General features: G+C 38.2%; 1 protein-coding gene across 6 annotated transcripts in view; it reads left to right on the forward strand.

The window, feature by feature from the left end:
• Nucleotides 1–19,259, forward strand: part of PWWP2A (PWWP domain containing 2A) — a 37,587-nt gene that overhangs the window by 10,499 nt on the left and 7,829 nt on the right. For 4 of the 6 annotated variants that reach the window (XR_013966914.1, XM_080805062.1, XM_080805064.1 and 1 more), the window contains exon 2: nucleotides 9,729–10,693. Coding sequence is in view for 5 of the 6 variants with exons in the window: in XM_080805062.1 (XP_080661188.1) it covers nucleotides 9,729–10,693 (965 nt within the window). In the remaining variant the exon portion in view is untranslated. Of the gene's footprint in view, nucleotides 1–9,728; nucleotides 12,384–19,259 lie in introns of those variants that run through there. The other 2 variants (XM_080805063.1, XM_080805060.1) reach the window with 2 other exon arrangements.

The raw sequence follows: 19,259 nt of genomic DNA on the forward strand, positions 1-19,259 counted from the left end.
TATCCCATTTAGTATGAATGTTTTTTCATTTCATTGTTGAAGCATTAATGTGCTTGATGATAGGCTGCTTATTATCTCAAAAACCAGAAAAATTCCAAGTTCTGAAGCCTGTCTGTCTCCATGGGAGAAAGAGCATGTGGACCTGTCAGCTCCTGCACTCCCTTAGTGGGGAAGTGGAGGTGGAGGAGAGGGGTAGAGTCACTTGATGAAATGAGGGGAGGCAGTAGTAGCAGCAGGAGCAGCAACAACAGCAAAGAACCTGGCGTCTGAGTGCTTGGATTCATACCCTGGCCCAATAAGTATGTACGAAAATAGTTCTGGCACACAGTAAGTGCTATATGTATTAACTCTTAAGACTTTGAAGAAGTAGCTCCTAAGTTGCAGAATTAATTAATGTCATTTGTTTGGCCACTCAAGCTAAGTCCTGTTGCATTGCAGTATAATCTCTTTAAAATACCTTGAAATGATTTGTAGAAGCTTCATGTAATATCTGTGAGGTATAACTTTACCCTTTTAATAAAGAAGGATAGCGTTTATATTTTACCAGGGAGTGAGATAACTAGGAGATGCTTGCATAATGTATGGTACAGAATGTTTCTTAATCTTTCTACCCATTAACCCCTTGGGGCAGATGGCTTGTGAGGAAGTTATGGGCTTTGTCCTAAAGAAAAAGTTAGTCTCAGAGAAATTTAGTCGTTAGAGTGTCTCTGCTTCCCATACGCTTTTAAAACATTGACAAGGGCTCACCTTTGAGAATGACACATTTCAAAGTTTGCAAAAGGAAGATAATTTTGTGCTTTTCTTTGCACTTATTAAATGATAGGACCAGGCTAGCATAGCTGAGCTTGTTTTTAACAAAGTGATTGAGACACATTTAATTCCATCATTGTATAATCAGAAGCCTTCATTGGTCTCCCTTTAAGAGAGTAGTGTTTTCCATTCACCACACTTTTCATAAACCCTCATTAGCAGTGCCCTCCCTCGTAACAAACACCCTCTCCAATATGCCTTCTCTTTCTGCCAGGTGGATGATCTTTATTTTATTGCTTGTTTCAGCCTCTGAATTCTTATCTGCCTCCTGGAAGGGGGAGTCAGGTTACTGACTGGTGATTTCTAATACATCTGGTCATCAGCTGGTTTTTACCACGCCTACTCAGTGTTTCACTTTATTAAACTACTTTTTTAGACCACAAAGTTGGTTATTAGCATTCAGAAATGTGGAACCACCCTTTACCACTCCCTGTTTTGCTTTTTCAGTAAATCTACCTGTGCCCTTCTAGGTGTGGTCCTTTCTTGTGAAGCTCTTTGCCTGATCGCTGATCCACAGTGATTCCTTTCCCTCTAAAGTCTGTAGTCTCTTTTGGCAACGAGTGTTACATTTTGGTCTTGCCTATTAAGTTGGCTTCTAGGGCTGGGACTTAGTTTTATACCCTCTGAATAATTAACATAGTTGTGTCTGGATATAGATTTTGTGCCTAGTGGTACTTGAGGTGTGTTTGCTGGCATTTCTGCTGAAGTAGAACTTATTTTTTTAATTTTTTTTTTTTAAGATTTTATTTATTTATTTGACAGACAGAAATCACAAGTAGGAAGAGAAGCAGGGAGAGAAAGCAGGCTCCCTGCTGAGCAGAGAGCCCAATGCGGGGCTTGATCCCAGGACCCCGAGATCATGACCTGAGCCGAAGGCAGAGGCTTTAACCCACTGAGCCACCCAGGCGCCCCTCAATTTCTTATTTTAAGTAGGCTTCACACCCACTGTGGGGTTTGAACTCATGACCCTGAGATCGAGGCCCGTGCTGTACTCACTGAGTCAGCCAGGTGCCCCCAAATTTTCTTTTTTATAAACATTCTTTGCTTAAAATGTTTTGGTGGAGCTGAGGTGAACTAAATTTAAGATTTTATATATATATACATATATATATATATTTTTTAAAGGATTTATTTATTTGACAGACAAAGATCACAAGCAGGCAGAGAAGCAGTCAGAGGGAGGGGGAAGCAGGCTCCCCGTCGAGCAGAGAGCCCAATGCAGGGCTCGATCCCGGGACTGTGAGATCATGACCTGAGCCGAAGGCAGAGGCTCAACCCACTGAGCCACCCAGGCGCCCCAAGATTATATTTTTTAAAACTAATTGAAAACCAAAAAAAAAAAAAAAACCCCACAAAACTGATACTGAAAACCTCTATCTTGAAATTTCACACAGCAGAGAACTCTTAATAAGCTTTATGATTATTTTTTTAAAGATTTTATTTATTTATTTGATAGAGAAAGCACAAGTGGGCAGAGTGGCAGGGAGAGGGAGAAGCAGACTCCGGGCTGAGCAGGGAGCCTGACGTGAGGCTTGATCCCAGGACCCTGGAATCTTGACCTGAGCCAAGGCAGATGCTTAACTGACTGAGCCACCCAGGCGCCATGTAATAAAATAAGCTTTATCTAGATTCACTAATTTTTAGCATTTTGTCATGTTTGCTTTATTGTTCTTTCAGTGTTTTTTCTTGAACTATTTTGAGAGTGGGTTGCATACAGCATTCTCTTTTACCCCTTAATACTTGTGCATTTCTTTCTTTTTTTTTTTTTTTCTTTTAAAGATTTTATTTATTTATTTGACAGAGATCGCAAGTAGGCAGAGAGGCAGGCAGAGAGAGGAGGAAGCAGGCTCCTTGAGCAGAGAGCCCGCCTGGTTCCGGACTCGATCCCAGGACCCTGGGACCATGACCTGAGCCGAAGGCAGAGGCTTTAACCCACTGAGCCACCCAGGCGCCCACTTGTGCATTTATTTCTTAAGATCAGTAGAGTTTTTAAATGCAAGAAACAGAGTACTTTTACCTAATTTGTAGCCCATATCACATTATTTTGTTAGTTTTTCCAATAATGTCCTTTAAAGTTTTTTTCTTCCTCCAGTAAATGATCACGTATTGCATTCGGTTGCCATAGAATATATAGAATAGGGATTGTTTCTCAGTTTAGGTCTCTGATAATTGCTCATCAGAGGATCAGGTTATACAGGTGATGCGGTATTCTTGGGGTTCCACATCTACCCTCATTGCTGATGTTCACTTAGATTCTCCCTCAGGTCACGTTGTCCTGTTTTTCCTCAGTGTAGTTACTGTTATATCCCTTGTACTAATCATTCCTTTACTATCATGAAAATAAACTGCTTCTCATCAGACTTTCTCCTCTGTTAGGTAGATACACAATTGAAATAAAAAAAAAAAGTAAAAAACACCTACTATGTGTCATCTTAACCATTTTTAAAAAAAGACTTATTTAAGAGAGAGACCAGAGGGAGAGGTGGGGTGGGGGGGGACAGAGAATCTCTAGCCGACACCCTGCTGAGCACAGATCAATAGTTGGATGCTTAACTGACTGAGCCATCCAGGAAGCACCCCTCCCATCTTAACCGTTTTTTAAAAGATTTATTTATTTTAAAGAGTGAGGGCATGCAGGGGAAGGGGCAGTGGGAGAGAAACTTAAGCAGACTCTGCTGAGCTTGGAGCCTGATGTAGGGCTCCATGACGGGACCCAGAGATCATGAGCTGAGCTGACATCAGGAGTGGATTGCTTAACCAACTGCATGACCCAGGCACCCCCCGGTCTTTTTTTTTTTTTTTTTTGAAGATTTTATTTGTTTATTTGAGAGAGAAAGAGAGCATGAGTGGGGAGGGGCAGAGGGAGAAGCAGGCTCCCCGCAGAGTGCAGAGCCCAGCAAGGGACTCAGCCCTGGGACTCCAGGATCATGACCCTAGCCAAAGACAGATCTGCTTAACCAGCTGAGCCACCCAGGTGCTCCAGGGCACCCCCCATCTTAAGCATTTTTAAGTGTATAGTTCAGTAACTAGTGTTAAGTACATTCACATTGTGAAACAGATCTCCAGAACTTAATCTTGTAAAACTAAAACTCTAGACCCATTAAAGAACTCTCCGTTTCCACTTTCTCCTAGTCCCTGACAACCACCAAATTCTCTGTTTGTCTGGTTTTGACTACTTCAATTATGTTTTATAAGTGGAATCATACAGTCTTTTTTTGTTTCTGGCTTACTGCACTTAGCATAATGTTCTCAAGGTTCATCCATGTGTAACATGTGACAGGATTTCCATTTTAAGGCAGAGTAGTATTTCATTGTATGTACATAACCACATTTTATTGATCCATATATCTGTTGATGGGTGCTTGGTTTCCACTTTTCAGGTATTGTGAAAAATGCTGCTGTGAACATGGGTGTGCAAATATCTCTTGGAGAATGTGTTTTTGATTATAAATGCCCAGAAGTGTGTATACTGGCTTTAATTTTTAATTTTGGGGGGCTTAGATATATACTTTTATTTATGTAAAATTTTCTGTTTGCAGCTTATTAAATTAATTTCACTTGTCCTGAGATTAAGTTTTGATATAATAACCAATCTCCAGAGATAGCATGTGAACCAGAATAAGTTTGCTTTTTAGTTTTCCCTCCTTTATGATTTAACCTGTTGTTAATTTAAGGCAGAAGTTATTTCTGAAACAACTGCTTGAATTGAAATGAATCTGGATTATTATTTTTCATGTGGTTAACTGCATATAAATTTTGCTTACTGTAGATTCTTTAAGAGAACATAATTTTGGGAAGGAAAGCTTTCTTTTTGTTTTCTGTTTATTGGAGGGAAGTCTTGTCAATGGGGCTGTCGCAACTAACCCTCCAGAATTTTTGGGGTGTCAAATTCTTCAGGACCTGTTTGCTTGCCTAAAATACAATACCTTAGTTTTTTGTTTCTTTATTTTTTACTGTAAAATATTTTTACAAGAATTTCCTCTTACAATTGGAGCTTGGCAACCAGAATTTGAAAGAAGAAAATGAGAATCAGTTGTGCACTATTAAACTATTGTAAACAGGAAGGAAAAGATTGTAATCCTAGGTCAGAGATAAGGTGATTGAGGTTGCTGTGAAGTGAATGCTGATAAACAATACATCACCATTTTTTTCTTTTTTCTTTTTTTTTTAATATATCAGCATAAAAAAAAACTTTCAGCGTAAGAGGTAAGAGTTGTTGGTAAACATTTTTGTTTTGTTTGAAGTATTCCTATGGAAAGGGAATTTTGATAATCGTTTTCACTCCAAGAAGTCTTACCTATTTAGGTATAGGAATAATTGTAATGCTAGAAATCTTAAGCAAATACCATAATTTTATCAGTGGGTGAATAAAAGCTTAACTTAGTCAAATCTAGAATCATCAATAAAATTCAGACCTAAAGTAGAACTTAAATACTAGAAAATATTTTTATCCTTACTATAATTTGTCACTTTTTGAATTCTAGCTTATTAAATACTCTATATTACATTTGTTTCACCTTTACATTAGGTGAGGATCCTTTCTCTCTTTCTCTTGTCTTGCACAAAATGACTGTTAAGCCCCAGTATTCTTCCTCCTCAAAATTTTGGCTATCAGTCCTCAATTAAGAAGGTAGCTAGTTTTAAAACTTTATTTTATAGATTCACAGGACTTTGTACCAGAGGTCTTTGGTACACTTCACCTGGTTTTTCTCAGAAGGTATTTTTATCTATTTTTTTTTTAAAGATTTTAAAAATTTATTTATTTGACAGAGATCACAAGTAGACAGAGAAGCAGGCAGAGAGAGAGGGGAAAGCAGGCTCCCCATTGAGCAGGGAGCCTGATGTGGGGCTCGATCCCAGGACCCTGAGATCATGACCTTAGCCAAAGGCAGAGGCTCAACCCACTGAGCCACCCACGCGCCCATATTTATTTTTATTTTTTAAGGGTTTTTTAAAAAATCGATTCATTGTTTTGTTTTTTAAATTTTGAGAGAGAGCTCACAAGCAAGCCAAGTTAGGGCGGGGAGGAGCAGAGGCAAATCTCAAGCAAACTCCTGTTGAGTGGGGGTGCACAACATGGGCTCAGTCCCACAACCATGAAATAACGACCTGAACTGAAACCCTGGAGTCTGATGCTTAATGGACAGCTACCCAGTCTCCCCAAAAGATTTTATTTTTACGAAAACTTTTTACCCATTATGGGGCTCAAGCTCACAATGCGATCAAGTCACATCCTCCACTGCCTGAGCCAGCCAGGTTCCCCAGAAATTAGTTTTAATTAAGTCATAGTACTTGAATATTTTTCCTGTAGAATTTTTGGATAGTAGTTAAAGAATACTGAAAATAGGTAAGGGTTAGGATGAATTGCTGATAATAAATACCTTCGTGTTGCATGTAGAAGGGGTGGAGCAAAGAGGACAGATGCTGTTGCATCTTACTGCTCAAGTCTTAAAAGAATTTATGAAAAGTTCTTGTAAAGCTCAAGCAAGGGGGTACTAGTCAGCCTTTCACCTCTGGAATGACTGAAATCCTCCTCTGCTGAGGTCACCCTTCGGTGAGCATTCACATGAGACATAAATACCTTTACCTTAGGAAAACCTAAAGCAAAAATGCTTGCTAAAATTTAAGTCTGCATTCCGACCAGGGGAGGGTCTTATGATTCAGTCTTGGGGCAGGCCTTAGGAATCTTCATTTTCAAACACCATAGAGTGTTGCAGGTTTTTAGAGGACACACTTGAGAAATTAGATTTTGAGATTTTTTTTTTTAAGAGTACATAGGTTTTGTTTATTTTTTATATGTAGGCTTCATGCCCAGTGTGGGGCTTGAACTCACCATTCTGAGATCCAGTCACATGCTCTACTGACTGGATTAGCCAGGTGCCCGGAGAGGGTAGTTTTGTTGCTACTTTATATTCTTATTAAGGTTACAGTTTCATAAATTGATGGTTTTCAAAATTTTGAGCATAGTTACAAATGTATTTTATATATGGATGTGTATATACATGCATATATGAAACAGTTTCATTGCAGTTACATATAAATAGATTCTGATTTTTAATTTTTAAATCATAGTTGTGAACCTGGAGATTGATTTCACAGAACGTCTCACCATTAGTTCCAAAACACCATCATAATACTAAGTGTTGTCCATGTTAGGAAGACAGCATGATTACTAAGATGGAGTAGTACATTGATATCCCTTTTCTTCTTAAGGTGATTTAATCTTTCTGTTCCTCTGAGAAAGTTTTATTATTAATATTTTAGAAAAGTAGAAAAATATTTTTCTACTTTTGCCAAATATCTACCACCCACAGTTACTAGCTTGGCTTCCTCCCTACCCCCTTTTTGGTGTCTTATTAGGACACAATGAAGTGCCTTCCTATGTTACTTAAAAATGTTTAATGTTTGTATTTTATATGCTTTAGAGGGAAAGGCAAGGAACAAACCCCAGAAGTGAAATTAATGTTTTTATTAAACTCCTGAGGGAGAACATAATAGATTCCACAGCTTATTTGGTATAAAGTTCTAAAATAATTGGCTAGCTCATCCTCTTTTTGAGAATTAATTAAGATAGAGAAATGATCTTGAAGTCTAGTAAATAAGTTTAAAATAAGATCAAATGGGGCTCATAGGTGGCTCAGTTGGTTAAGCTTCTGCCTTTGGCTCAGGTCATGAACCAGGGTCCTGGGATCAAGAACCCCCCCCCCCCCAGCAGGGAGCCTGCTTTTTCCCTCTCTCACAGCTTGCCTCTCTGCCTCCTTGGCAAGCTCGCTCACTCTCTATTAAATAAATAAAATCTTTTTTAAAAATTTACAAAAAAGTAAGAGATTAATTAAACGAAGTAAATTTTAGTCAAGAAAATGGCTGGTATTTTCCTGTTAACCCTTACCTGAATCCTTTAAGGTAGGAAAAAGTAGTGTTAGCCCATTTTACGCATACAAAAACTGCATCTAGAGACATTTAGTAACACCATGGATACAAAGTTGGTAAGAACAGATGTGAAACTTTACCTCCGACATTAGGGGGATTATAGTTTTAGTTATGCCTAATGCCTAATAAGAGGATGGGCATTTTTTATTCAGCTGTGAAAACACCATGTGAAAGCGCAGTGGGGCAAAATAATAGCTTCTTAAGAGTTAGAAATTTGATTGCTAGTATCAGTAGTGGTCTGACCTCAGATAAGTTACGTTGTTTGAGGGACCTGTATGTGAAAATCCAAAAATCTCACCTCTCTTGTTCATATGAGAAAAGGCGAAATGTTCACATTGCCCTGCAGGTAAATAGGAAGCAAACATTTAAGTACCAGACCTATGCTAGAATAGAAAGCCACTTTGCAGATCTGATGTAGAGAAGAGGGTATCCTTTGTGGACCAGCCCATATTCAAGTCTGTCCCACCCTAGGTAAAAGTTTTTCTCTTCCTTTGTGGCTTGTATGTATTTTCTTACAAGCTGTTGGTTTGTGGTCACCAAACTAACAGATGACTTCAGAGAAAGAATAAACATAGGTATGAGAAACAGAACTGGTGGTGTTGGCTCTTACTACATTCCCGTCTGAGTTTAGGTGTGTTTATAGCCTTAAAACTTAATGTGAAGATTTCTTCCCAACAAAGATATGCTGAACCTTTTGGGAGACATAAGGACATAGGCCAGAGAATGAGAACCTGAGACTCATTTATTAGAAAAAGACATGCAAGAACATTGCATCTTAGCAGTTCTGACCACCTGAAGCCAATCCTTGCTGCCTTAAAGGATTGAGAAATAGAATTGTGTTCACTGCTATTCAGACAGCATCAGATAGCTCTTAAAGTTACCATGTTAACATGCACATGATGAAATTATTTGGTAATGTGATTTTATTTTAATGTGAAGGAATCAGTGTAGCATTTTAGCTTTAAGACGGTTAGCCCAGGAGGATTAAATCACAGTGATTTCTAAGTCTACATGACAAACAAGGTTAGGTTGACTCTGGTTTTATTAGAAACTGAGAATTGTAAAGGTTTGTCTTCTATATTAGTGCTTTGCAAACTGGGTCTGGACCTGTTTTAAAATCCATGTAATGAGTCTGGCTAGCATTAAAATAAATGAAATAGTAGTAGGGAAAAATATCATATATCACATAATATAAGGTTAAACATTTAATGAAACTTCGGCTTAAATCTGTATATATGTATATATGCATGCATGTATACATACATAAATATTACTTGATTACAATATGAAAATATTTCTTAATGTGTGATACATTTTTTAAAAAGTTAGCCACAGCTCTACCTGTCTGCTCTTGTGGTAATTTGGGCATCTGAATTTTTCACATTTTTGTGGTTTTGCGGGGAAGGAGGTAGATGAAAGGCTTAAAGAGTTAGGGAGCAGCTGGTAGCTGTCTTTGGATCTTTAGTGATTAAGTGAAGTTGAGATGGGATTTTATTGATTCAGTGTTTTTGGGTAGTTAAGGCTGGATTTGTTTTGTGAAGCTTTTGAAAGCTCTTAGAACCAGAGGGAGTTATGTATGTTGTATATTTATAGTTATATTTACTGGACTTGTCCAAAGTCCAGCAAATGTAATATCAAATGATATAAAATGTTAAACTATCTGATAGAATGCTTTTTGATCTAAGACTGAAAAGTCTGTTTTAAATAATGTCAGCTCTTCTGGCGCTGCTTAGAACGGTCATTTGATTTCATACTTAAATGTGTAATCTGTTTATACCTAAAATGTAGGACCAATAAAAAATGAAGGGCTTTTGGATTTTGGTGGGGAGGTGGTCAGTAGGTTTTTATGTTTATGTTTTTATTCTTTAGTATGAAATAAGAGTTTGGGAAAGGTCATATGTACAAACACTGAGTGTTATTTCAATTTAAGAAATTGAATCATAGACCTTGAGTTAATGGCTTCTTTTTTTCTTTGATTTCTTTCCAAGGTTTGGGCCCCATGGGATCCCTGTGACAGTGTTTCCCAAAAGGGAATATAAGGAGAAACCTGAAGCCATGCAGCTCCAAAGTAATACATTCCAAGAAGGGACAGAAGTCAAGCGTGAAGTGAATGGTGCTGTTCCCAATGACCCTTCTCCCATCTCGCCTCCCGAGCCAGGCTTGGCTGAAAGCCTGTGGACTTCCAAACCACCGCCTCTCTTCCATGAAGGAGCACCTTACCCTCCCCCTTTGTTTATCAGGGACACCTATAACCAGTCAATACCTCAGCCACCGCCTCGGAAAATTAAGCGACCCAAACGAAAAATGTACAGGGAAGAACCTACTTCAATAATGAATGCTATTAAACTGCGACCCAGGCAAGTCCTGTGTGACAAGTGTAAAACCAGTGTTGTTGCAGAGAAAAAGGAAATTAGAAAAGGTAGTAGTGCAAGTGACTCTTCTAAATATGAAGATAAAAAACGGAGAAACGAAAGTGTAACTACTGTGAACAAAAAACTGAAAACTGACCATAAAGTGGATGGGAAAAACCAAAATGAAAGCCAGAAAAGAAATGCTGTGGTGAAGGTTTCCAATATTGCTCACAGCAGAGGCAGAGTAGTCAAAGTTTCTGCTCAGGCAAATACATCAAAAGCTCAGTTAAGTACTAAAAAAGTCCTCCAGAGTAAGAACATGGATCATGCAAAGGCTCGGGAAGTGTTGAAAATTGCCAAAGAAAAGGCACAAAAGAAGCAAAGTGAAACCTCTACATCCAAAAATGCACATTCAAAAGTCCATTTCACACGACGCTATCAGAGTCCTAGCTCAGGTTCCCTTCCACCCCGGGTTCGTTTAAAACCACAAAGGTACAGGAATGAAGAAAATGACTCTTCTTTGAAGACGGGACTTGAGAAAATGCGGAGTGGCAAGATGGCACCCAAGCCCCAGTCTCGCTGCACCTCTACCCGCTCAGCAGGTGAGGCCCCTTCAGAAAATCAGAGTCCCTCAAAAGGCCCTGAAGAGGCCAGCAGTGAGGTTCAGGACACAAATGAAGTGCTTGTGCCTGGTGAGCAGGATGAACCACAGACACTGGGCAAAAAGGGCAGCAAAAGCAATCTCTCTGTTTACATGACCCTAAATCAAAAGAAATCTGACTCTTCCAGTGCTTCCGTGTGTAGCATTGATAGCACAGATGATTTGAAATCCTCCAACTCTGAGTGTAGTTCTTCTGAAAGCTTTGATTTTCCTCCAGGCAGTATGCATGCACCTTCCACCTCCTCCACTTCCTCCTCTTCAAAGGAAGAGAAAAAGCTCAGTAATTCCTTGAAAATGAAAGTCTTTTCCAAAAACGTCTCTAAATGCGTCACACCAGATGGCAGGACCATATGTGTAGGGGACATTGTTTGGGCCAAGATCTATGGCTTCCCTTGGTGGCCAGCCCGTATTCTTACTATAACTGTGAGCCGGAAAGATAACGGCCTTTTAGTCCGACAGGAGGCCCGTATTTCATGGTTTGGGTCTCCAACAACCTCTTTTCTTGCTCTTTCGCAACTCTCCCCCTTTTTAGAAAACTTCCAGTCACGCTTTAATAAGAAGAGAAAGGGCCTGTATCGCAAGGCTATCACAGAGGCGGCTAAGGCTGCCAAGCAGCTGACCCCTGAAGTGCGGGCTCTGTTGACACAGTTTGAAACGTGAACATGGACAGTAAGGTAGGCAAGAACCATTGGAAGGCGCCACAGATTTTCTAGTCTAGTCAGGAGTAACTTCTACGAAATAGCTTGGCCAGATCAGAGAGAGGAATTGTACTCAGTTGGCTGCTTTTTTTATACTTACCTTAATAGCCATTTTTAATAGACTGAGAAGCTTAAAGAACAAGCAGTCAAATTTTGTAAGGAAGTGAGATTTTAGCAGTATTTTTCAGTTTTGAAGTCAAACCATCCCAAGGCATAGGAGCCATAGCCTCAACTGAAAATGAGGGACTGTTTTTGCAGGGACTGTTAATGGCCATTTGTACCTAGTACTGTGTGTATGTGTGTATATTTATATATATGCACATGTACGTATATGTGTGTATATGCATACATACATATATATAATATAGAGCCTGTCACTGTGTGACACAGGTTGTGTATTTGGGATTGCAGTAAGGGCTGATGAGCTGGGTTGGGGGCTGGGGGCGGGGAATAGTGTGGATATTTAATGACTACTTGTTTTTTAATTAACGAATACTTAGCCTTTCTATGTGCACAATGGCGCCAGAGTTTGATACCTAGGTGTTTGACAAACTGAGATGCTTGCTATTCAGTTGCCGACTGTGGAAATAGCCCAGTCTTTGGGGTTAAGACTTTTAAGGCTGACAAGGTTTGAATCATCACTCTTTTGTTTAATGGGGATTTAACAAAAACTTTCAAATTTCTGGTTTGGGAGTTTAGGTAGGTTTGTCTTTGGATATGTAAATAGTTGATTGCTAAATTTGGTCAGATTTCTCCTGACTGGCTGTTCCTAAATTCTTAGGATACGTCCTGGTAAATTACACTTTGTGAATTGTCATATGTGTAATTGTTGCATTTTGGATGTACCTAATTTGATAATTTTTAAAAAATATTTCGTTTAAGGTATCTGTTTGCAGGTCAGAAAATGAGAAAATGTAATTGTGTAATGCTCTGAAATGTAAAACAAAAAAAAAGCTGTAAATAAAATCGACTAAATCCAAATTATTTGTGTGTGTTTCTCAAAAAGCTTTGAAAAATTTCAAGATGGTAGAAAGTTACTCTTTGTAATAGTTTATAGAGGAGATGAAAAAAATCAAACCTTTATTTTTCTATTTGTCCTATCAGAGAATATATTACCTGACCATAGATAAAATTCAAGTAAGTGATTAATCCGTATATTCTGAAAATGAGGTTTTACAGTGTAGAGGTCTGATATGCCTTTAGATTTGAGACCATCCTCCCGCCAGTTTCTCATAAATGTGTGGGTTTAATTTTCCTCATGTTTAGCCTTGATACTTCATCACATGGCTCTTTTTTTTATATTTGGGTAGTTAAAACCAGTCTCTCTTGCCTAGTCTGCCTCAGGTATCCTTGCTTTTGGGGCTAGTAACTTATATCACTGTTTTTCTACATGGTCCATCTGTCCCTCAGATTTGACTTAATTTTCCATTTTTAGCTTTTTATTGTTAGTGAAAAATAGATCTGATTGCCCGTGGAGGCAAGTTTATCCCAAGATTTTTCAAGTTGTTTTCATATTTTTTTGTGTTTACCTTTTGAATTTTAATAGAATATCAGTTTGACACTTTGGAAACTTGAAAATTTTAGAGAGAGCAACTTTCTGTGTAATTCTAAGTAATCCAATTTGGAATGTCTTAGTTACCTATGGAATTAAATAATGAACAGATTAATGGAGATTAAAACCCATAATCTGTCCGCTTCCTTAAAGTTAACAGGCTTTTATGATTTATATACTGATTTCTGCAAAAGCAAGTAGAATTTCTTCTGGGGAACTCAGTCAATGCTTTTTGATTATAACTAAACACACAATTGAAAAAAACAATGTCTTTCACTTGAGTAGAACATATTCTTTCCTGCAAACAGAAACAACTATACTATTTTTAAAATTCTTTGATTATAACAGGTTGAAAGATGTTCATGGTGTGACTGAGGGGTTTTAAGGAAGTATCTTAAAAGATTGAGTATTTTTTCAGATTAATGAACTTGTTCAGATATTTCTGAGTTTGAAATCTAAGGTTTAGAAAGATTTAAGCAAGGCGGAACAAAAAGTCACTTAAAATAATGTAATTCCAAGGCTTCATGTAATGATCCAGGTGAGTTTTATCTTAACATAGTGGGTTTGACAGTGGATATCGCTAATAAGTAAGTGCTTTGGCAAATGCGCTCTGGTGGCATAAACCAAATTTCATTTGTTTTGGAAGCCCTGGTTGGGGTGGGGTTGGGCGTGAGGATAAAGTCATGATTGTTGAATACAAAAATAATATTCAATTTTATATAGTCCATATCACTAAGGGAAAGGTTGAAGCATAATCACAAATGTGCATGATCTCTAATTAAATCAGCCAAATGATCCCTCCATTTTAAACTGGCATATTTCATCTGATGTTTCAGTAAGGAAAAATTTCAAAGAATTTCATCATCTTAAAATATATATATTCTAAACACTAATCCAGTAGCTGCATATTAGTGTTTTATTAAAATGGAAATTAAAAAAAATTTTGAGTGTAGTTGACACATGATACTACATTAATTTCAGGTATGCTACATAGTGATCGAACTTCTCTACATAATAATGCCAAATAGAAATTTCTTAAGCAGCTAAATTTATCCAGTGTTTACTGCAGATGGAGGAGATAGAGTTGAATTGGCTAGTTGTAGCTATTTTCCTTTAAAGTGGTGAAAGGAGGCATTTATTCTTTGGCGATAACCAAATATGTTTTTATCCTTTTGCAGAGAGAAAACTAGGCTTAGGCCAAATCTCCAGTGATCTAAAAGGAAAAAAAAAAAAAGATTAGCAAGGGGAGAAACCAAGTGAAAGTAAGAGCTGTAGCCAAAGAAGTCTTTATTTCTAGAATTGCTCAGAAATTTAAAGCATCAGTATTTTTCTCTTAGTTTCCCAGAATCTTTTGAATAGAATGCTGACTGTTCATTTGAAAGGGATATCTTTGACTCATTTTAGATGTGGAACTAGACATAAAAGAGGTCAGTGAGATGGAGAAAGTAAAATTCATAGTCTGGAGTCCATTTGCATGACTTGATATATCCAATGTGGTTTCGATGGGAAATTCTATAAACACTAATTTTAAATTAGTATTAAGTAGAATAGACAAGAATATAGATATGAAGACAGACTTCAGGCAGTATGAAAGTGCAACTAAAATCAAATGTATATCTTAGTGCCTCTGAGTGTTTAATACAAAATACTGACTTGCACCTTTATTTTGAGCAGGTCGTACTTAATATTGGTTATGTTGAAGGAAAGATACACATTTGCATTCCTTCACCTGCATACAGGATTCCTTTACATAGAATTGCTGAATTGGGTATTGGAAATAACAGGCATACCTCAGAGATCTTGTGGGTTTGGTTCCAGCCCACCACAGTAAAGGGAGTCCTGAATGTTTTGGTTTCCCAGTGCATGTAAAAGTTATATTGCAGTCTCTGTGCGTAGCATTGGGTCTAAAAAACGATATATATACCTTATTTAAAAAAAAAAAAAAACAAAAAACTTTACTGCTAAAAAATGCTAACCATCTGAGCTTTCAGTGGGTGGTAATCTTTTCCTGGTATGGAGAGTCTTGTCTTGATGTTGATGGCCTGCTGATGGATCCGGGTAGTTTTTGCTGAGGTTCGGGGTGGCTGTGCAGTTTCTTAAAATAAGATGGTGGTGAAGTTTGCTGCATCGATTGACTCTGCCTTTCATGAACAGTTTGTTTCTTTGGCATGCAGTGTTGTTAGATGGCATTTACCCACAGAGGAACTTCTTTCAAAACTGGTGTCAGTCCTCTCAAACTCTGCCGTTGCTTTTTATCAATTAAGGTGATGTAACATTCTAAATCTTTTGTTGTTTCAACAATCTTCACAGCATCTTCATCAGGAGTAGATTCCATCTCAAGAAATACTTTCTTTGCTCATCCGTAAGAAGCCACTCCTCTATTAAAAGTTTTCTCACGAGCGTGCAGCAGTTCAGTCCCGTCTTCGGGCTCCACTTCCCATTCTAGTTCTCTCGCTGTTTCCGCCACATCTGCAGTTACTTCTGCCACTGAAGTCTTGAACCTTCAATTTGTTTAAAAAAAAAAAAAAGGGGGCCAATATCTGCGAAGCATAGTAAAATGAAGCACAGTAAAACAAGGTATGCCTGTACCTAAAATCTATAATTTGGATCTAAAATTAGGTTTTTCCCTTCTAAATTGTGAATTTTCCTGTGTATCAGTTCATTTTTTTTTTTTTTTTTTTTTAGTACTCCTAGCAGAGAAGGGACTGACACAGTCTAGAAAAGTTGATCACATGTTTTGATTCAGGATATTGTTTTGATTTGGGCCCAGTGAAGGCCTCCAATAGGGAATTTGCCAGAGAGAATAAAGACCTTATTTCTAAGTTGGGGCATATTTAGCATTTGCCTTGACACTGTATTACCATGGTGGCTGTTAAGACCATCTCTCATTGAAATGCCTGATATAGGCAGTTCTGAAAAGAAGAGGCTGGTACTGTGCCAATGGCCAGGAGAAAATAAAACAGTGAAGCTGAATCAGTTACTGTTACCTGGTTCTGAGTTAATAGGCTCTTCATATTCTGTATCTACAGGTTGCATATACTCACAGTATGCCTTCACTGGACAGACTATGTAGACAATTAAAAAATGAAAGCTTTAGGGGTGCCTGGGTGGCTCAGTTGGTTAAGCGTCTGCCTTCAGCTCAGGTCACGATTCCAGGTCCTGGGATCAGGCCCCATGTCGGGCTCCCTGCTCAGTGGGGAGTCTGCTGATCTCTTCCTCTGCCTGCCTGTGCTCTCTCCCTGTCAAATAAATAAAAATCTTAAAAAAAAAAAAAAGCTTTAGCAATTAATATGCTCTTGTGCTGTTTTGAATAAAGGAATAGAAAGCTTAAAGTCCTGGTGGTATAGATGCTTTATGTATTTTCAGTTTTCTAGGATGTTGTGGCTCTACCATGGATAGTTGACACTAACATCAGAGGAGAAACAGTTCAACTCTTTTTGTTTAATCTTTGCTCAAGAGACTTAATATTATAGACCCAAGGATTTTTTTTCCTTTCCTTGTGACTTTAGGTGGAAATTTCTTCCTGTCATATTAATAGAACACTGTAATTTTTTTGTATTTTAAAAAGTGCTAAGTATACCTAATACACAATTTAACTATTTCAACCGTTTTTTACAAAGTGTACAGTTCTGTGTCATTAAGTACATTCACATGTTGTGCACCTGTCATCCTTCCGTCTGTAATTTGGATTTTGATAGAAATCTTTTAAATTTGGGCTGATGGAGCGCCTGGGTGGCTCAGTGGGTTAAGCCTCTGCTTTCGGCTCAGGTCATGATCCCAGGGTGCTGGGATCAAGTCCCTCATCGGGCTCTCTGCTCAGCGGGGAACCTGCTTCCTTTCCTCTCTCTCTCTCTGCCTGCTTCTCTGCTTGTGATCTCTGTCAAATAAATAAATAAAATCTTTAAAAAAAATAAAAAAAAATAAATTTGGGCTGATACTGTTCTAGAAGGTATTTGGAAGTGAAGTCACAGGAGTGTTTTTCTTGGTGAAGCACTGTGATTGGAACATGCACCTGGGTTGCCTGGCTTCCAGGATTCCTTCATAATCAGCTTGCAGTCCTATGCAATGCTAATGGCACCCCATTTTCTTTCTTTCTTTTTTTTTTTTTAAGATTTTTTAATTTACTTGACAGAGAGGGCAGAAGTAGGCAGAGTGACAGGCAGAGGGAGAGGGAGAAGCAGATTCCCTGCTGAGCAGGGAGCTCAATGTGGGGCTTGATCCCAAGACCCCGAGATCATGACCTCCTGAATTGAAGGCAGACACTTAACAGACTGAGCCACCCGGGTGCCCCATGGCACCCCATTTTTAAGAACTATAACTGCTTCAGCTGCCTCTTGGTAAAATTTTTAGGTGAGTTAGTGTGATTTTATTTGCCAATCAAAGTCTCTTATGAGTGGATTTTAAGTTAAAACCACCCCCTCCCAGTAACAAAAACAATTGTTTTGGGCAGCTTTATGAATACGGAAACCACTTAAATTACTTTAGTAATGGAATTAATTAGCTTCCAGAACTTACCTACACACCATCATACTTTTTGCCGTATTTTCAAATTTGTGTATTGTTTCTTTTTTCACTTTTAACGTCAGTGTAGTTAATAGAAAACAAATATTCCTTGACATACATACTACTAAAATTCTAAGATTATCTGGTATACGACACTCTGGTAGGAAATGCTAAATTGGTTTTTTAAAAAAGATTTTATTTATTTGAGAGATTACACAGATAGAGAGAGAGAAGCTGACTCAGGGCTTGAGCCCAGGACCCTGAAACCATGACCTGAACCAAAGGCCGACGCCTGACCGACTGAGGCACCCAGGCATCCCTAAGTTAATTTTTTTTTTTTAAACTTAGAGCACGAGTGTGAAGGGCAGAGGGAGAGGAGAGAGAATCTCAAGCAGACTCCATGCTGAGCACAGAGGCCAACTTGGGGCTTGATCTCATCAGCCTGAGATTACAACCTGAGCTGAAACCAAGTCAGAAGCTTGACTGACTGTGCCACACAGGCACATACCTTAAGTTATTTTTATATCATGTCTTTAAATCCATCTTGGGATGGATCGTGTTAAATTTTAATGCATCTAATCTCTGGGAAAAAAAGTAATTGCTTAACCTGAATTTTCTTGTAGATGTATTCTGGCACAAATTAAGTTTGGTTGTGGGAGGTGTATAGGGAAAGAAACATAGACTCAAAAAAATTATAAGGATTTATCAGAATTCTGAGTTTCTGAGTCAGATTCTCATTTTTCCACTGAATAAATTAGATGGCTTATAATACCTTGTCTAACTTACGGGTCTTCTCCTTTTGGACACTTTTATTTGTGCAGCAGTTTCTTAAAACTTAGATGTTGAAAAAGATCAGTTAAAAAATACGTGGTCTTTACTTGGTTTATTTATTTTTTTATTTTTTAAAAAGATTTATGTGTTTATTTGTCAGAGAGAGCATAAGCAGGGGGAGTGGCAGGCAGAGGGAGGAGCCGGCTTCCCCTTGAGCAGGGAGAGCAATGTGGGACTCCATCCCAGGAACCTGAGATCATGACCTGAGCTGAAGGCAGACACTTAACTGACTGAGCTACCCAGGCGCCCCTTAAAACTTGGTTTAAATGTGAATTAAAATGTTCTTCAAATTCCCGATAGTTCTATAAGCCCTCATTAAAAGTGAAAACACAGCCATAATTTAAATATGGAATCTTCCTGATATCATAAAAATGTGACAGCTTCTTACTACTGACTTAGAAATCTAAGTCTTAACCAGAAATTATGATTTAAAACTCAATTTTTCTACCCTAGGGCCTTTATCTAGAAGGAAAACCACATATGCCACAGCTAAAGCTGTTACTATCACACTTTTCCCCTTTTCATTTAAACTACAAACTTATAATGTGTGTCAAATTTTAGCAAAGGCATTTTAAAAAGAAATGTGTAAGATAACTTTGTAACTTGCAGTGTCCCTCATTAGTTCTCTCCAGCAAAGATTCACTTAAAAGTTACTGAAAAAGAGGGTGCCTGGATGGCTCAGTCAGTTAAGTGTCTGCCTTTGGCTCAGGTCATAATCTCAGGGTCCTGGAATTGAGCCCTGCATCAGGCAGCCTGCTCAGCAGGGAACCTGCTTCTCCTCCTCCCTCTACTGCTCCCCCCATTTGTACTCTCTCCCTGTGTCAAATATATATATATATTTTTTGTAACTTAAAAAAAAAAAAAGATTTATTTATTTATTTATTTGACGGAGATCACAAGTAGGCAGAGAGGCAGGCAGAGAG

The sequence above is a fragment of the Martes martes genome, assembly GCF_963455335.1.
Source record: "Martes martes genome assembly, chromosome: 5".
Taxonomy (NCBI): Eukaryota; Metazoa; Chordata; class Mammalia; order Carnivora; family Mustelidae; genus Martes; species Martes martes.